The sequence below is a fragment of the Brachionichthys hirsutus genome, chromosome 18 (genome assembly GCF_040956055.1).
Source record: "Brachionichthys hirsutus isolate HB-005 chromosome 18, CSIRO-AGI_Bhir_v1, whole genome shotgun sequence".
In the NCBI taxonomy this organism is placed as follows: domain Eukaryota; kingdom Metazoa; phylum Chordata; class Actinopteri; order Lophiiformes; family Brachionichthyidae; genus Brachionichthys; species Brachionichthys hirsutus.
The window spans coordinates 10,834,519-10,850,903 of NC_090914.1; the positions used below are offsets into that span (position 1 = coordinate 10,834,519).

At 48.2% G+C, this 16,385-nt stretch overlaps 1 protein-coding gene across 1 annotated transcript in view; it reads left to right on the forward strand.

Moving 5' to 3' along the window:
- akap6 (A kinase (PRKA) anchor protein 6) overlaps positions 1-10,322 on the forward strand; it is a 63,720-nt gene extending 53,398 nt beyond the window's left edge. Inside the window, exons 19-22 of the mRNA XM_068751811.1 lie at positions 3,553-6,474; positions 6,798-8,040; positions 9,351-9,436; positions 10,278-10,322. Coding sequence (XP_068607912.1) covers positions 3,553-6,474; positions 6,798-8,040; positions 9,351-9,436; positions 10,278-10,322 — 4,296 coding nt within the window. The remainder of the gene's footprint in view (positions 1-3,552; positions 6,475-6,797; positions 8,041-9,350; positions 9,437-10,277) is intronic.
- The last annotated feature ends 6,063 nt before the right edge of the window (positions 10,323-16,385 follow it).

Consider the following 16,385-nt stretch of genomic DNA (forward strand, 5'->3'; position numbering starts at 1 on the left):
CTGTCCGTGGTGCTGAACGCTGTCAGTGGTGCTGATCGCTGTCCGTGGTGCTGAACGCTGTCAGTGGTGCTGAATGCTGTCCGTATGCTGAACGCTGTCCGTGGTGCTGAACGCTGTCCGTGGTGCTGAACGCTGTCAGTGGTGCTGAATGCTGTCCGTGGTGCTGAACGATGTCAGTGGTGCTGAACGCTGTCAGTGGTGCTGATCGCTGTCCGTGGTGCTGAACGCTGTCTGTGGTGCTGAACGCTGTCCGTGGTGCTGAACGCTGTCAGTGGTGCTGAATGCTGTCCGTGGTGCTGAACGCTGTCTGTGGTGCTGAACGCTGTCCGTGGTGCTGAACGCTGTCAGTGGTGCTGAATGCTGTCCGTGGTGCTGAGCGCTGTCCGTGGTGCTGAACGATGTCAGTGGTGCTGAACGCTGTCAGTGGTGCTGATCGCTGTCCGTGGTGCTGAACGCTGTCCGTGGTGCTGAACGATGTCAGTGGTGCTGATCCGACATACGTACAGACCAGGGATGTGAATCTCTGCTCTCTGTCCGATTCCATTCGGCTTTTTAGGTTTCTATGTCATCTACACTCATTTCCATCTTCTTCTTAACTATATTAATAAAAGCAAACAATGTAGTTCTTTATAGAAATGAATAAAGCAATTCAGAAAGATTCATAATTTATTACATTCAAGGCATTTCAAAAATTACCATATTTTTCAAAACTGTAAACAAAGTGCTAAAAACACACACACACCCGTACACACACACACACACACAGGAGGAGGAGAAGATAAATAACGGAGGCCAAACTATTTGACCTCTCTGCCTGGATGGAGAGTAATTTCATTTCTCATGGGGGGAATAAAGTGGGGGGGGGGGGGGGGGGGGTATCAGGGTGGTTTAGAGTATAAATGAACCCTCCTGCTGTGTGATAAAACGCTCGTCCATCCATTCCAGTGTGTGTTTGTGAGTTTACGGATCCACGGTAACCTGGTGGCGACCCGTCGTCGGACAGAAGCGACGTTCGGATCAGATGTTTCAGGACAATATTTATTTTATTATTTTTGATTCAGGTACAGACGCAACCAACATTATCTTCTTCTATGGTGCTCTAACTCTCGGAGGTGACGCTCTATAGGTAGTCTCTCCACGTTCGTTCTGCTCTACAGAAACTAAATGAGTCTGAATTAAAACTATGAGACGAGTGAAGACACAAGACTCACCTGGTAGTCATGAAATATATGGAGACGATATCGTACATTCCCGTCACAATTACGGAAAGCATTTTGAAGCTGGGCTGCGAGCGACACACGGAGCTTTTCATTCACCCTGCGCTCACTCTGCATGCAGCGGTGATTTATCTGTGCGGTTCTATTAATTCTGAATCAGAACCAGCCATGCCGGGCTCCCTCGGCACTTTGACAACCGGTACAGCGGCGAGCCAGCGTACTGGAGTAGCAGCAGGAGCTCCTGAAGGAGCAGAGGAACATGAATAATCACCCAGAAGCTCCTCCATAGCTCCGCTCTCCTTGGGCCTTCCAGCAGATGCTATGCTAACAAATGGGAGCAGTCAAACCAGAGCTAATGGGAAAACGTTTCTCCTTCTGTACCAAAACACACACACGCACGCACACTCACACACACACACACACACACACGCACGCACTGCAGCAGGAAAAAGAATGCAGCCGCTGCAAAGATTAGCCGCTGATTTTATCCATGTGAGTGTAATAACATGAAGCCGCTCCTGGTTCCCAGAGGATGAACCCTGATTGCACTGCACGATCCTTCCTCCTGCTGCTCGTAAAAGTTAGCGCTCTCTCATTATTTTTTAATTAATGAATTACAAGGAACAATATTGGCTTAAAGAAAATAATTACTAGTCGGATGTCAAAATATGACAAAATCGAAATTTAGCTTTCACATATTTGGGATTTTATATGTAAATTCTTTCTATCCACAATGCAGCTTTATGCTAGTTGCAGCTAGCTAGCATTTTCAACCCCTGGTTTTCCCTCAGAAATCAGTACCTCTTCGTTTTCTTGAAGTTTGTCTTCTTTGAAATGTTTTCCTCCTTTCTGTCTCCTCTTCCTTCATCTTTATTTTCTTCAGGTGTGAATTTCACGCTTGGAAATTTCCAATTAATTTTGAGTTCATGTCTGAAATATTTCCGCAGTCTGTCCGTATTTCGACCGAAATTTTCATTCGGTTGAAGCCGATGATGGAAAAAGCTCATTAGATATTTTAAATTACAAATTCATTGTAACTAAAAAAAGCTTTTCTTTTCACATTTCAAATTGTTTGTTTGACCTCCTTCCCTCTTTGCATTTGAATTCTTTAGTTGCAGCAATTGAACTATTGTCTAATTATCAAGGCAGACGTGAGAATCATTTCGTGCTTTAGAACATATTTTTCATGCCCAGCGGTCGCCGGGTAACTCCTTCCTTTATCCGGGCTCGTAAAGACACCAACAGCTCAGCTATTAGTGGTTAAAACATTATAGAAATGCCTCATGAATTACAGATTATAAATCATATGCAAGATTTTCTTGCGCCGTCAAAAACTCCATCTGATTGGATTAGCGTGATTGATCGTCTTGTCCCTCAGTGCTGGAAATGTTTTATAAATGCGTCTGCAGTGGCAAAACACAGTTCAGTCATTACCCCTCCCTTATCAGTACAAAGGGAATAAACACAAATCTAATAGAAATTCATTACACGGGCCCAGATCCACACTCGCACACAAACACAGAGCCAACTAGTTTATTAGATTAATAGGCTATGAATGGCTAATACAAATTACCCCCCTCTCTTGTTAACAAGATGCGGTGCAATCTGTATAATTATGTCGGCGGAAGGGTAGAATTCCTGTGTCTAAGCATATTTTTAGACAGGCGAAGGCTTCTGAAGGCTTTTGATTACGTATTTACTTTTGGGTTTTCAGCTGTGTGCTCTTTCTCTCACAAGTCATTTCTGAATAATTCATCGCTTTGTTCCCAAGCAGAATAATTTGTCTTGAGATTTATGAGCAATTGCTCTGGGGGTGGGCTGATTTTAGTTTTTTTTTTTTAAATGATCACAGAACGTGTTTTGTCAGAACCGGGTGTCGGCGCGTCTCTTTTAATCGGAGGTTTCAGTCGAGATGACGCTCCCGGAAAGGACACGGGATTTTCAACACGTCTTTTTAAAGAGTTCGGTGCCAAAACAGGAAACGGCAGCGCCTGAAAGAACGTGATCTGTCCCCCCAGTCTTTAATAGCAGAGAATGAAACGCTCCTTGGACGTTAGCTCTTCCTCTGTCGCTCATCGGAACGTAAGTTGCTAAACAAGACGGAAGCAAACATATGTGTCCGGCGGCATCGGGATGAATGCAAAGACACCAAATTGATTTGGGACTCGGTAAAAGACAGGATGCAGCTTGTGGAATAATTAAAAACCACATACATGATTGTCACGAGAAGTTATGAGTCGAAATACAATTTGTCCATTTAGACACGACTGGTGTCGTCATCATATCCGTAAACCTGCCAAGTAAATTCTGTCCTTTCTTTCTCTTTTATCTGCAGGTTCCTGGAAACTTTCTGGAATCTGGTTTGGTCGATCTCCACCAAATCAGCCACATCTCAGCTGGTCCCGTGGCACCGCCCCCAGATGACTCCTGGGAATGGGATGAAACTGATATGGCAATAACAGAACCAGAACCCAACCTTATGTTCAATCTCCCCAAAGAACCAAGACTGACTTTGGACAGCATTCTGGTCAAAGGTCATTGTCCTGAGATGGCGACGGGTGCGAGAAGTGGATCCACAGCAGAGGTTCCGCCCGACGTGACATCAGATGCTCTTCCTCCTAACAACAGTAACGTTTACCAGGTCTACAGCCTCCATTCTTTTGAGTTATACCGACAGCCTACGTTTCCTCCTACTTCCTCTTTGCTGCACAAAAGCAACTCGGGAAAACGGAAACAGCACCACTTGCTGGAGAGCCTGAGCAAGGACTCGTTGTTTTCCTCCATCCAATCCCTGCCGGATCTTCTGGGCGGTTTGAAGTCAGAGAGCCAAGACGGAGATCCAAATGTTGGATACCTGGATGGGGAAAGCGAGAGAGGTGGAAGAGGGAGCGGTCAGTCGGGGAGCAGTCGGCCATCGGACAGCGAGAGCGGGATCGTTAGTGACATGGGCGAAACCCAAGGGGAGGAGAAAGGCCAGAGAGGAGAAGAGGAGAAGAGGCAGGTGGAGGCTGTAGATGGACGCCATTTGGTTCTTCACAACGATGACTTTGCACGGCTCGGCCAAAGGAGAGCCAGCACAGAGGAGAATACAAGAGAGAAAGTATGGAGGAGAGGGGAGGTCGGGGGTGACAGCAGACAAAGCAGAGAACAGGAGAAAAGGAGGAGGCACAGAAGAGGAGGAGGTGAAGCAGTTGAGATCCTAATCAATGGCCGTGGAATCCTGACCCCTGCCGACTCGGACTCGGACTTTGAGGTGGCAGAGGTTGCTGCAGATTCCTCCAAGACCTTTTTGTCTCATGGTGACATCACAGAGTCCAAAGTTGACCCGCTGAACGGTTTGGAGACTCCTCCCACTCTCAGCTGCCAGCCGTCGAGTCCGGTTCTATCTCAGGGTTCTTCTCTGGAGTCCCTTCTTGCCCTGGGTGTTGAGTTATTCCCCTCCAAAGACGTTCTGCATCGTAGCGCTTCTCTGGAGAGCTGCTTCGTCCCATGTCGCGGCACCGAAGGGGATCCTGGTGGCAGCCTGACCCCCCTCGGGGAGCTGAACCTGTGGTCGGTGGAGGGCGGCGAACCAGGAAAACAGCAGGACAGTGTCGGCGTGCAAGGAGAACCTTCCTCCGGGGAGCTGAGCCGAAGAACTCTTGATCTCCTGAAACGCTTGGAGAACATCCAGTGTCCCACGGAAGGAACGATGACCCGGAGCGTTTCTGACATGGTGCTTCAGAGCAGATCCCCTCAGCGGAGCAGACTCCCGGCTTCCTCCTTTCGTGGCGGTCGACACGCCACCCTCTCCGGGATGTCGGGCCCTTCACGGAAAGGACCACCGCTGATTAACGACAGCGTAGCAACAACATCGCTAGCAGAGCTGAGCAGCACCGAGGACTCTTCGCTGGGATCGGAAGATTTCGCCATGCTGGGAAATCAACCACACCTCTTCCTGGATCCCACCATGGCGGCCAACGCCAACTCAAGGTCGTCCAGGGAATGTCAGGGAAATAGTCGAGGGCAGCAACGGATGGATGAACCAGACGGAGCGAGTCTCAGCCTGGTGGTCAACGTGTCAGCATGCACGGATGAAGACGAGGATGACAGTGACCTTCTCTCTTCATCCACGCTCACGCTCACTGAGGAGGAGCTCGGTATTCAGGACGGGGAGGATGAAGAGGAGGAGGGGTTGAGCGCTGCTTCATCTGGTAACGAGGACGATGGGGATGATGATGAAGAGGAGATGGAGAGGTCTTACGTTCTGGGGCTGGAGTACATGAAGAGGGAGTTACAGACTTGGATCCGATCTCCTCGAACTTCATCTTCTTCTACATCAAAAGCAGATTTAGTCCTCCTGAACGAGCTGCAGTGTGGAACCAACTTCACCTCCTCCTCCCAGAACAGTGAGCAGAGCTATCCGAACCACGCAGCAGCTAAATCGATGGACGCCGGCGCCACTGATGGCAGAATAAAGAGAGATCATATACAGCAGCGAGAAGAGGAGGAAAACAGGAGGAACACCAGCAGGAGCTACATCTCTCTGTTCGGGGACGATGTTGAAAACGGAAATGTGGACCAGAGCTGTCTGAAAGGGAAAGATGCGGACGATGAGCTCCTCCGAGAGGAGTCGAGCGTGTTCACAAAGAAGGGGGAGTCGCCGGGGGAATCCTGCTCGTTTGCCGGGGCAGGGGAGTCGGTTCAGGACGTCAGCGACCTGACCGTGAAAACAGAATTGAATTCAACAAAACAGCCGTCGGCGGCGGCGTCCTGTGAGCTTCTCCTCTTCCCATCCAGCCGTACTTCCTCCTTAGTGGGACAGCTGAAGGGGGAGTTGCCCTGTCACTGCTCCTCCCTCCCATCTTCTCCTTCTCTCTCGCCCGTTGGGGACTCCAGATCCCACGATGTCTCGCAAAACAAGGCGACCGCCGGGGGACGGAAGGACATCACCATCCAGGAGAAGTTAAAGTTTTCATCCTTGGTGACGGAAGAGACGAAGAGGGAAGTTAGGAACAAGGAGTCGGCCCGTCCTCCCAAAAAACGCCACAGCGCTCACTCCTGCTGCAGCCACCTCCCCTCCCCTTCTCCCCTCCGCCCAAGCAGTGTGGACGAGGGCAAGAAGGAGAACGTGCACGACTTTGTCATGGAGATTATTGACATGACATCACTGGCACGGAAGAACAAAGAGAACCAGCTTGAAGAACCGAGCCAGAGCGGTTCCGGCGGGTCCAACGCGGATCAGGGTCCTGCGTCGCCAGCACAGATCAGAGACAAGGTACGGCGGAGGAATCCGATCTGACCTCGCGTGCGTCTGAACGTTCTGAGAACAAATTAATTGAAAAGTCGCAGAAGTTATCTTCGTTAATTTGTGCACCGAGTTGGATTAATTCAATAAATCGCATCACAGATCATAACGTTTAGGATGTAATGTTTTTCCGATTCTTTTGCAAGTGAAGCAATCTAAACGCTAATCAGCTTTCACTCTTCATTTTACGTCTGAGGAGGGAAAAAACAACCTGAAAACTTTTTCCTGTCTGATGAAAGTGTGTAAAATAACAAAAAGTAAGACTTGGAACATTCTCCCTCCTCCTCCTCCAGGTGCTGGAACACTCCCACCGGCCAATCCAGTTGCGTAAAGGTGACTTTTACTCCTACCTGTCCCTGTCCTCCCATGATAGTGACTGCGGCGAGGTCACCCAGTGCTCCGAGGACATCCCGTCCTACGTCACGCAGACTCCAGGCCTCCACAGCCCGAGTCCGGAACTGTTCACAAGCACCAGGCAGCAAATGCCGCGCTCGAATTCAGCGGCGTCTTCCAAACGCTGCTCTACCGGCCTTCCATCCGAGAATACCTTTTGCACTATCGATTTGAAGTCTGATGATTGCCACAATGTTAGTCGGCCCGATGAATCAACGAGCCCCTCCCCCTCCCAGTCCCTGGCCCTGAGCCCCGACATCAGAGATGAGGAGACCCTGTTTGCAGCTTGCACAGAGGAGGTTTACCTGGGCCCGCCCCTTTGCTACAGCATGGCGCTCACCAAGAATCCACGACAGCCACCCCCGGACCCTGGCTCCGAACTGACCAGCCTAACTTACGTGCCGACTTCAAGTCCAAATGACAGTCCGCGGTATTTATCGTGTTCTAGACCAAGCGATAGTCTCCACTTCCTGTCTTCCTCAAAGGAGTCTACGTCGCACAGGAACGAGGATTCCCTGTTCTTTCAGGGATCTGGATCCACAGAAGACCCACAGAGCTCATTCCTTCCTGTCTCAGAACCTTGTTACAGCTCGGATTCTACCAGCCGGCCCTCAGACGGCGACTCTCTCCAGGGGCCCGGCGCCGAACCAGAAGATGACGTCCCTTCCCCTCCTCCTCCCATGTCCCCTAGCACCGAGGAAGAGAAGCGGGGTGACGACCGGTACCTCCTCTGTGATGTCGCTGGAGGACAAGTAGCGGCCGCTGCAAGTGTCGGCGCTCGGCAGGAGGAGAGCAGTCGTAATGAGGGTCCCCCTTATCTTAATCCCCCGCCGCTTGTCGCCCTGATAGACTCCTCTGCAGTCGAATGTTTGGCAGATACTAAAATGCTTGAATCCAATATGGGTGCCGTAATGACCAAGATAAGTGTCTGCAGCTCCGCTACAAATCCCTCAAAAGAGCCGGCCGCCACCGCCACGCGTATTAATCCCAAAATTAACTGCTCGGCGATGAGGGAAGCAGATAGGGAGGAGTGGGAGAGGCGAGGGGAGGCGGACGCGCGGCGAGTGAAGCAAGGAGAAAAGGGAAGGAGGAGGCGCAGCAGCTCGCAGCGGGAAGCAAAGAGCGCAGCAGAGAAGCAGGTTAGTGGTCGACCTATTAGCCCCGCCTGCTATCGGGGGGACATTATACCGGGCCTTGATACCGCCGTTCACCCCTCTACTCCAGGTATTAGTCTGAGCCCCTCAGTGGGTATGAATGTAATGAGGCCTCGGTGAGTGTCTCTCATTTTCACTTCCAAGGCCAGGCAGACGTGAGAGGAGCTGAGATGTGTAACCTCCTCCTCTTCCTCCTCCTCCTCCTCCTCCTCCTCCCTCCCTCTCACCTGTCATCCTTTTCTTCGTATCCTTTCCCTCATGGTCCTAAACTCTACCCTTATTTCTGATCTCCACCTTCATTCTCCCTGCTTCCCCTTATCTTCTTTCTCCTGACGTTCCATTCCCGTCCTCTCCGCCCTTCTTCACCCTCTGTATTTCTCGTTGACTCTTTCCTCCCTCTTGATTTTCCCATCCCCCTTTTTTCCTTGCAGGTATCTCTTCTCACTTGTTTAAATTCTCTCCCTCTCGCTCCCTCCTCATCAGATTTGTTTCCCTCTTCTCCCTCAGGTGTTAATGGGGGGTTGCAGAGTTCTCAGTTTTTGGATGAAAAGGTTAAGGTCCACAGAACAACATCAGCATAATTACTATCAGTCAGCTTTCATTAGGATTCATCGGCTAAGAGCTTTCACTCATTGGTGCTGATCCAGATCACCACGTGGACGATGTAGATCCAGTTAGGAAGGTAACGAGCTGCTTGGAGGAGGTCTGTGCTCTCAGAGTGCTTTTCTATTTTCCATGTGAAAATATATTCCCTTTAGAGGCTGGAACGTGTGCCCTGATAGTTTCCTCATTATCGTCTAGATTCATCAAAAGGGCATCGAATAAAAGAAAACGAAACGTGTGCATGTGAGCATGACTTGTGCGCGAGCTTGCGTGTGTGTGTGTGTGTGTGTGTGTGTGCGTAGACGTGGACGACAGAAGTCTTTACAAAGCAATTAGCAGTGAAACAATTAAGGAAAACGAGGAGATGCTTGTTTTCCTTCTGATCTTTACTGTTTAAATCTCCAACTCTTCATCAGCTGCTGCTCAAAGAAGAACGAGCCGATTAGGAACAAACAGCGTTTCAGTCCGATGATGCCGTTTTGATTCATTTTTCTTTCCCTTCTCCTGTTTGTTTCCCTCCTTTATTCGTTCTCTCGCCATCCATCACCGCCTTGCTCTCCAGAAAGACGCCGGTAACGAGGAATTCTCTCGTCTCCTCGACAGCATGGCCAGTTTGCCGTCACGTGACTTAACCTTTCATTTGATCTAATTACATCTCTCTATCTCTTCTTTCCTCTCAGGTGACCTCTCACCTAGCCGTCTATCTCGCCAACAGGAGAGTGGGGGGGCGGGGCCAGACCTCGGTGAGACCGCCCACCTCATACACAAAAGGGAACGTTAGGGTCAACGCGCATGAACAACACCTGTTGCTAATTTATTTAGCTCCGCCTCCTCGCAGTTCCAAAAAGGTTTTCAGAAATAATGACTGACGTCTGAGAGCACAAACAAAGCCATGGAGTTGGAGTGTGTGTGTGTGTGTGTGTGTGATGTGACCGCCCTATAGGAGCCTCCAGGGCTAAGCAAAACCTACTGCCCTCGTTCTTCAAACACACACACACACACACCCCTCAGGGCAGGGCATGAGAGTCCATGTAGAAGGTCTGACAGCCCAACAGCTGCAGGTTAGACAGACACGTGCACACGCACATGCACACACACACACACACACAGAGGACAAACCTTTCTACATGTTTACAGGCAAAGAACTACACACCTGAAATGCAAAATCAAACTCACCCCACACACACAACAAATGTAAACCAAAGACAAAGGACGCGCACGCACACACACACGCACACACACACACACAGATCCAGGTGCAATTAAAGCAATCGTGGATGCAGCACATGATGAGCTCTGTGACCCGGACACGAGATGGGCTGCAGCAGAACACACAGGCGAGGGAGGGGGAGACAGAGGGGAGGGAGGGAGGGGGTCATGTTTGGAACGGTTCACCAAGAAGCAGAACAGAACCCGAGTGAATAGTGATGCACAGAGGAGGAAAAGAAGGAGAGAAATAAATGTACAGAACAGTTATCAAGCAAATGTATAAACCATTAAATATCACCAGACTTCTCCTTTAATGACACACTTCCATCTGTTAAAAAATTCCAGACCAACATTAAAGAAGTGATCAGTATTTTAAAACCCTCCCCCTCTCTCTTTATCCATCCATCCATCCAGAGACTTCCTGTCTTGGGCACAGGAACATCCAGAATCCAGCTTTAAGGGAACTCTTTCCATCTCTTCCCTGCCGAGCCTTCCCTCCGTGACTTCAACCTTCCGGATATTCCCAATCATCTGATTCACTCCGTGGTAAAAACAAATAGTTTGGACAGGATTGGGATCATCTGTAAAAACAAATTATCATGGATCTTTGAACAGACAAGAGGCGGACGTTATTGAGCAAAAGACGGAATGCCGTGGAGCTACGGCCGAAGCGATTGGTGGCAAAGCAAGACAACAAAACAATGGACAGGTCATTTCTAAAGCACGTAATGGCATTACGTTAAAGACGACTTCAACATCTGGTGAACGATGTCGTAAAGCTGGTTTCATGACCAGCGGCTAGCCGGGTTTCCCACGTTGTTGTCGTTGCTGTACAGAGACGCAAAAGGAAACGATGAAAACAACCATGTTGATGCACAGCAAAGAAAAAGGCATCGTTTTAACTAATGTTATCAAGCTTCTTTTAACGCCATTGGGTTCTCTGCATCCACGATGCTTCAACTTTCTACTGGTAGGTTACAAAACAGGTGTTTTTGTCAGTCGTCTAAGAGCAACTTCTCAACAGAATGTTCCGTTAGCGTTCTGCTAATCCAAATACAGCATAAAGACTAGTCGAGGTGCCCCGATGCCCCAGAGAAGAGCTTAGGTCTTGGTGAATCGTCTGTGGACCATCTTCTGGGAGGGAGGTCAAGCAATCTCAGTCCAAAGAGTTGATATTAACCAGGAAGTCATAGAATCAATGGAAATAGCTTCCAGACATCAGGTTTAGTCTATGTGATGGACATTTGGCCTCTGCAAACTGAGGGTTGCACCAAAAATCATCCAGAAGACAATAACTCTATGCAACACAACACCACTGCTGTACCATGGGTTGATACTGGGGTGTTGGGTTGGTGTTTGGACCGGTGTGTGTCGTCCAGAATGCAATTTGAGGTCTTTTTAAATGTAATTGTGTGCCTTGCTCTCCTCTTACTTCTTCTTTTGTTAACTTGAAATCACTACTTTCCCATTTAGGCGATAAAAGAAAATGCAAGAAAAAAAATCTAAATTGAAACGATTTCTTCTTGAATTTGTGTATATATAGGAAGGTGTAAAGTGCGGGGGGGGGGGGGGGGGGTTGCTGTTTGTGTTTATTTAACTGTACGTGATCTGTGATCTGTGAAATATCTTTATTCGTATTCCACATAAAGCGCTTGACTGCATGGTTTCTGTGAATTACAATGTAAACCCAACTGTTGACAAATAAACTCAATTTATTGGATTTTTTTTAAACATTATTAATGACCTCTGCATCAATACATGTGGGTCCAAAAACACGACACATGTTGCAGGTTAGAGAGTTAAATAATTCCACGTTAATCCCGATGGGTTCGATGTTCTTCCTGTTCTGTGGTTTTAATCTCTGCCAAGAACCTGGTGGCCAATTTAAATCCCATTTATGTACAAAAATAGATTGTGCGTCCTTCAGTGCGAATGCGCTGGTCCACTAGGGGGCAGTGAAGAGTCAAATATTTCTAGCGGTATTAAACCATTTACTCCATCTCCTCCATATCTGAAAGTGCTCTGAAAGTGCATTCAAATACAAACAAGATGGATTAATAAATAGGCCTTTAGCCGTAAACAGATCATTACAAAAAGGAAAAATCTTTAAACTGGATTTTCTGACCTCTTGGCAAACAAATGTAGAAGATGTGATCGTTCAAAATCAATACTCCAACACTCGGTATTAACTTGATTGTTTTTTTTCTTTTTCTTATGTCCGACAGGTTGTCAAGTATTAATTTATATTTTGAAGACAATCCGTCAAAGTGTGGACAAACAAACATCGGGAAATATTCTCCGAAACGTGTCAGGGCCCCAATCATCAGAAATCCATCGCTCACATTTTGTCGGTTCCTTTCTCGACCTTAATCAGACCCGTGCTTTCCTGCCTTCGCTCCGCGTGCACAGATGGACGTTTGTGACAAGGAGATAAATGCAATTTAAAGCAGAAAATAAGTGATTGGACCTGATGACAAACACACAATTTGTGGATATTACATTCGGTTAAATAACGTTTACTTTGTGGGAGCCAATGGGACGCAGGGAAGACGGCGACACGGAGCAGATGGCGGGATGATGGGGAGCGCAGGTAGAAAAACGGCTGTGATGTGGTTTTCACCTCTGTTGAATGCAAAGGCGTCGACTGAAGGTAGATTGGTGTCTTTTTGCAGAGACGGCATCTGACCCGTTGGAGCCGGACTGGTACTGATACTGCCGAGTGGGCGACAAGTGCCTCTCTTATAACGGGCTTAAAATGGTGTTGCCCTAAAAACAATCACAGAGTAAATCTAATGGCCTCCTAGAAAGAAATCATTACCATCTGAAGGGTTCATCACCGAGGAAACGTGGACGAGTTACAGAATTTGAATGCCGCTCTGCCCATATTTGTGTTTCCTTTGCACGTATGGAAAAACGTTTTGTGTCACAGGAAAGGTCAGCTGGTTCCCAACAGAAATAAGAATCTTCAGCTGGGAAGGAGGAATTGGTGTCTGCTTCGGATAGACAAAGGTGAGTTGAACCAGGAGAGACGACTGGTCGAAGTAAATACGATTATTTATTGTTTATTCAAATGATAAACGATCTGTCCGACAGTCATTGGTCCAACAGTGTTTGGCTTTTTGACCCAAATAAGGTCAAAGAACTTCTGTCCTGAGCAGCAGCAAGATGTTTATCCCCTTTGGTTCCAGACGTGGTGGTGGCGGCGGCTGATGAACCAGCTGAATCTGGTGAATCTCTAAAGACTGGCTGATGGAAAATAAGTTTCTCTTCCTGCCTGAACTTTTGCTGGAACTCAACTTTGATCAGTTTCCATGAAGTCTGAACTCGGACTGGTGGCGATGGGGACGAGGCTACGAGTTGGATCCAGAGAATGTCACGGCTGGCGCTCTGCACCGTGCGCCACCGTAACACCGTGATGCAACACTTCCTTCTGTCTTCCACCGAGCCCCAGAGGATTAACAAATAGCACTTAACTGCAACAAAACACACCCCACATTAAAGCAAATGGCTTCCTGCGATTGTTGATAGTTTCTCACTGTGGCGTCCCTCTCTGCTGGAGCCGTGATGTTGATTGTGGCTGAAGGGGCCTTCAGATGACTGATAAGCATTGATGAATGAAAATGGAAATGCTTTTCAGCATTTTGCCTTCAAAGCGGAATCAAATGGGGAGGAAGAGGAGGGGCGAGCATAGGAGGGGAGACTATTTGCCTTTTTGCAATTAACAAGATATGTTCTTTTTTTGGTCAGAAAAAAGGAAATGGCTTTTAAGGTCGTAAAGGTCGAGCGCATCGAAGCATGGTGGCTCCGCAATTACTCTTGAGGCAGCGGCCTGATGGGAAGAGGGTTGGGGATCCGTCCCTGTACTGAGGGTCAAATTAATGAGACGGCCGGCTCCCCGTTGAAAAGATCACATGTGATTAGCGTATATCAAACAGACAGAGCTCAAATGATCTCCTCTCTAACTGTGAAGTAGGAGAACGGGATGAGACGCAGATGGGCTGATTAGTTAAAGGCTTTAAATGACAAAGCTTCCACTGAGCACAGCTTGAATGAATGAATTTCAGCGGACAGGTGGGGGTCCTCTCGTTTACACCGCCCTCCACGGCGTAACAGAGGACATATTGGACAATGTTTAACTCGTCTGTAGAGTTTAGTTTTTGCTTCATTGTGTTCGTTAATCAACGTCAATATTAGCGTATCAGCTGGGCGTGGCCAGCGGAGGCAGCAGCGGTTCAAAGGCACGGGGAAGACAGCGCTTAGATCAACAAAGGCCTTCTCGAGCCTCACTCTCAAGTCACGGGGTCATTTAGCTATTTCTGTTCGGTCTGGAATCGGAGGTACAAAGCAGGAACGTCAGCATGAAACAGGAAGGATTATAAATTCATAGCGATGACTATTTTAGCGCCTTGGCGAGATCTATGGCCGTCTGGATCGTTCATGAAGCAGACGAGTTCCTCTCAGCTCAAGTCAGACAAAGTGGGATCATGCCGAGGATGAAAGGAGAGATCTCCTCATATATCTGCTCCGCCTCAGAAGACTATCGAAGGCCACCCAGAACCGCTTCCAACAACCAATCAATATATGGTAAAACAGCCGTGTCGGGCCGTGACACCGACGGATGCAGCGGTGAAGTAGTGCAAGGCATTCCCTGTCACCGCTGGGACATGCTGCGAACCGGATCCCTGCTGGTTTGAATTTTCCCCTGAGTATGAGTTCATCCGTCTTAAAAGGCCTGGTTCGTTCAACGCATCCGATTGGACAACAAGACTCAGCTCTGCCTTGAAAGCGGTCAAAACCCAAAGTGTTCAAAGGTTCAGATGCCCGTCGGGGACGAACACACCAACAATCTGGACTTCCTGTCTGGAGACGGGTGAGAAAAGCTGCAGCAGTCGGTGAAATGATGCTTCAGCACAGGACGCAATCAGCGACCGCTGCAAGGAACGAATCCAGCCGAGATGTTAAAGCATTTGTCTTATTAGAAAGCTGCAGGAGGGTAAGGTGTGTGTTCACACACACACACACACACACTCACACACACACCTTCTCAAGCCTCTTTCCACACCGTAATGATCTTATTGTAGCGCTCCAGAAAGCCTCTGCAATCCCTCCTTCATTTCCATCCTCTCTTCTCCTTGATGAGTAGAACATCCCTTCATCATCAGCTGCACCGTAATGTGCTTCGGTCTCGGGATGGGGGGAGAAAATGGAAGGATAGATTGAAAACAGATTCGCTTACAGGCGAATGTAGGGAATGTAGATAATACACCGGAGTCATCAGAGGCGTGTTTGTTCCAATCAAAGCGATCCATCGGTGATTTGACACGATGCAAATGAGCAGAATCTCCACACCTGCTGCAGGTTCGAGGTTCAGGGAGCTCTCAAATAAAATGGACAAAGTTTAGTTTTACTGCAGTTCAAACACAACACCATCATCCGGCATAAGATGGTGACCACAGACTTTGATGAACATAAAACATCCACGTTAAGCAGGAAGTACAAAGAGATATATTTCTGAACGTTTCTTGTTGTCATGAAATGGTGAAATGTTGTCGAAATACATTTTTAATTGCAGGAACTCGATGATTCATTACAATGTAAATGAGATGACAGAAATAAATACATCTACTTCACCCTAAAGTGTAATCAGTGTCGTGTTCAAGGGCCGCATCTGTTTCCTACGTTGTCTTAAAGGTTGATCACACTGGGTACTGGCCCTTTAAAAAAATGCGCACTGACGCTGACTCTGCCCTGTCGCCTGCTTCAATCAGTTTCACCTGGAATGTGAAGGTAAGGGGGCTGTGCACGCGCCTGACAGTGTCCGCACAACGTTGTGTTTGTGTTTGTTTAATCTCGTGTTTACGTTTAGCTTCAAGGAAAGCCTTGCCAGTTTGAGACGACTTTGGACGAGCTACCTGACGAGGAGCCACGCCCCGCCGGGCGGTTTGATATTCAGCATGAAGGGGCCGGCTGGGGTGCAGCAACGGACGTGAGCCGGTAAGGTTGATCATCCGCGGTCTTCAATCCTCCTTTCATCACCGCAAAACACAGGGAGGACATTTATTCTTGAATTTAACATTTAAAATCCAAAACAAAGACGTGGACTCCGGGGTCAAACATTCCGGCACGGTTTCCGGTTGCTGTTTCTTAAATCGCCCGTCATCCTCGTGCTTGTTTTTGTGTTTTCCTGAGCTTTGATGGCGGGACGGAAGATAAACGTGTGGCTCGCCGTGATTGCGTTTTGGCGTCGGTCGTCGAAAGGCATTTAAAAAACAATGTGATAGGAGATGTCAAGAAGCCACGAGCTTCTGCATGCAGCGAATAAATAAAAGCAACCATCATTAGCATATGTAAAGGTGTGTGTGTGTGTGCGTGGGGGGAAAAGGACATAACTATTGTCCATCATTTGCATACGGCGTGCGCGTGAGGAAGCTGCGCGTCAATGAGTGGAAACTTTCCGTCTTCAGAATCGCCCGTCTGTAATTCCTCCTAGCAGTTAATTCATCATCGGCGCCAAGGCGTCGG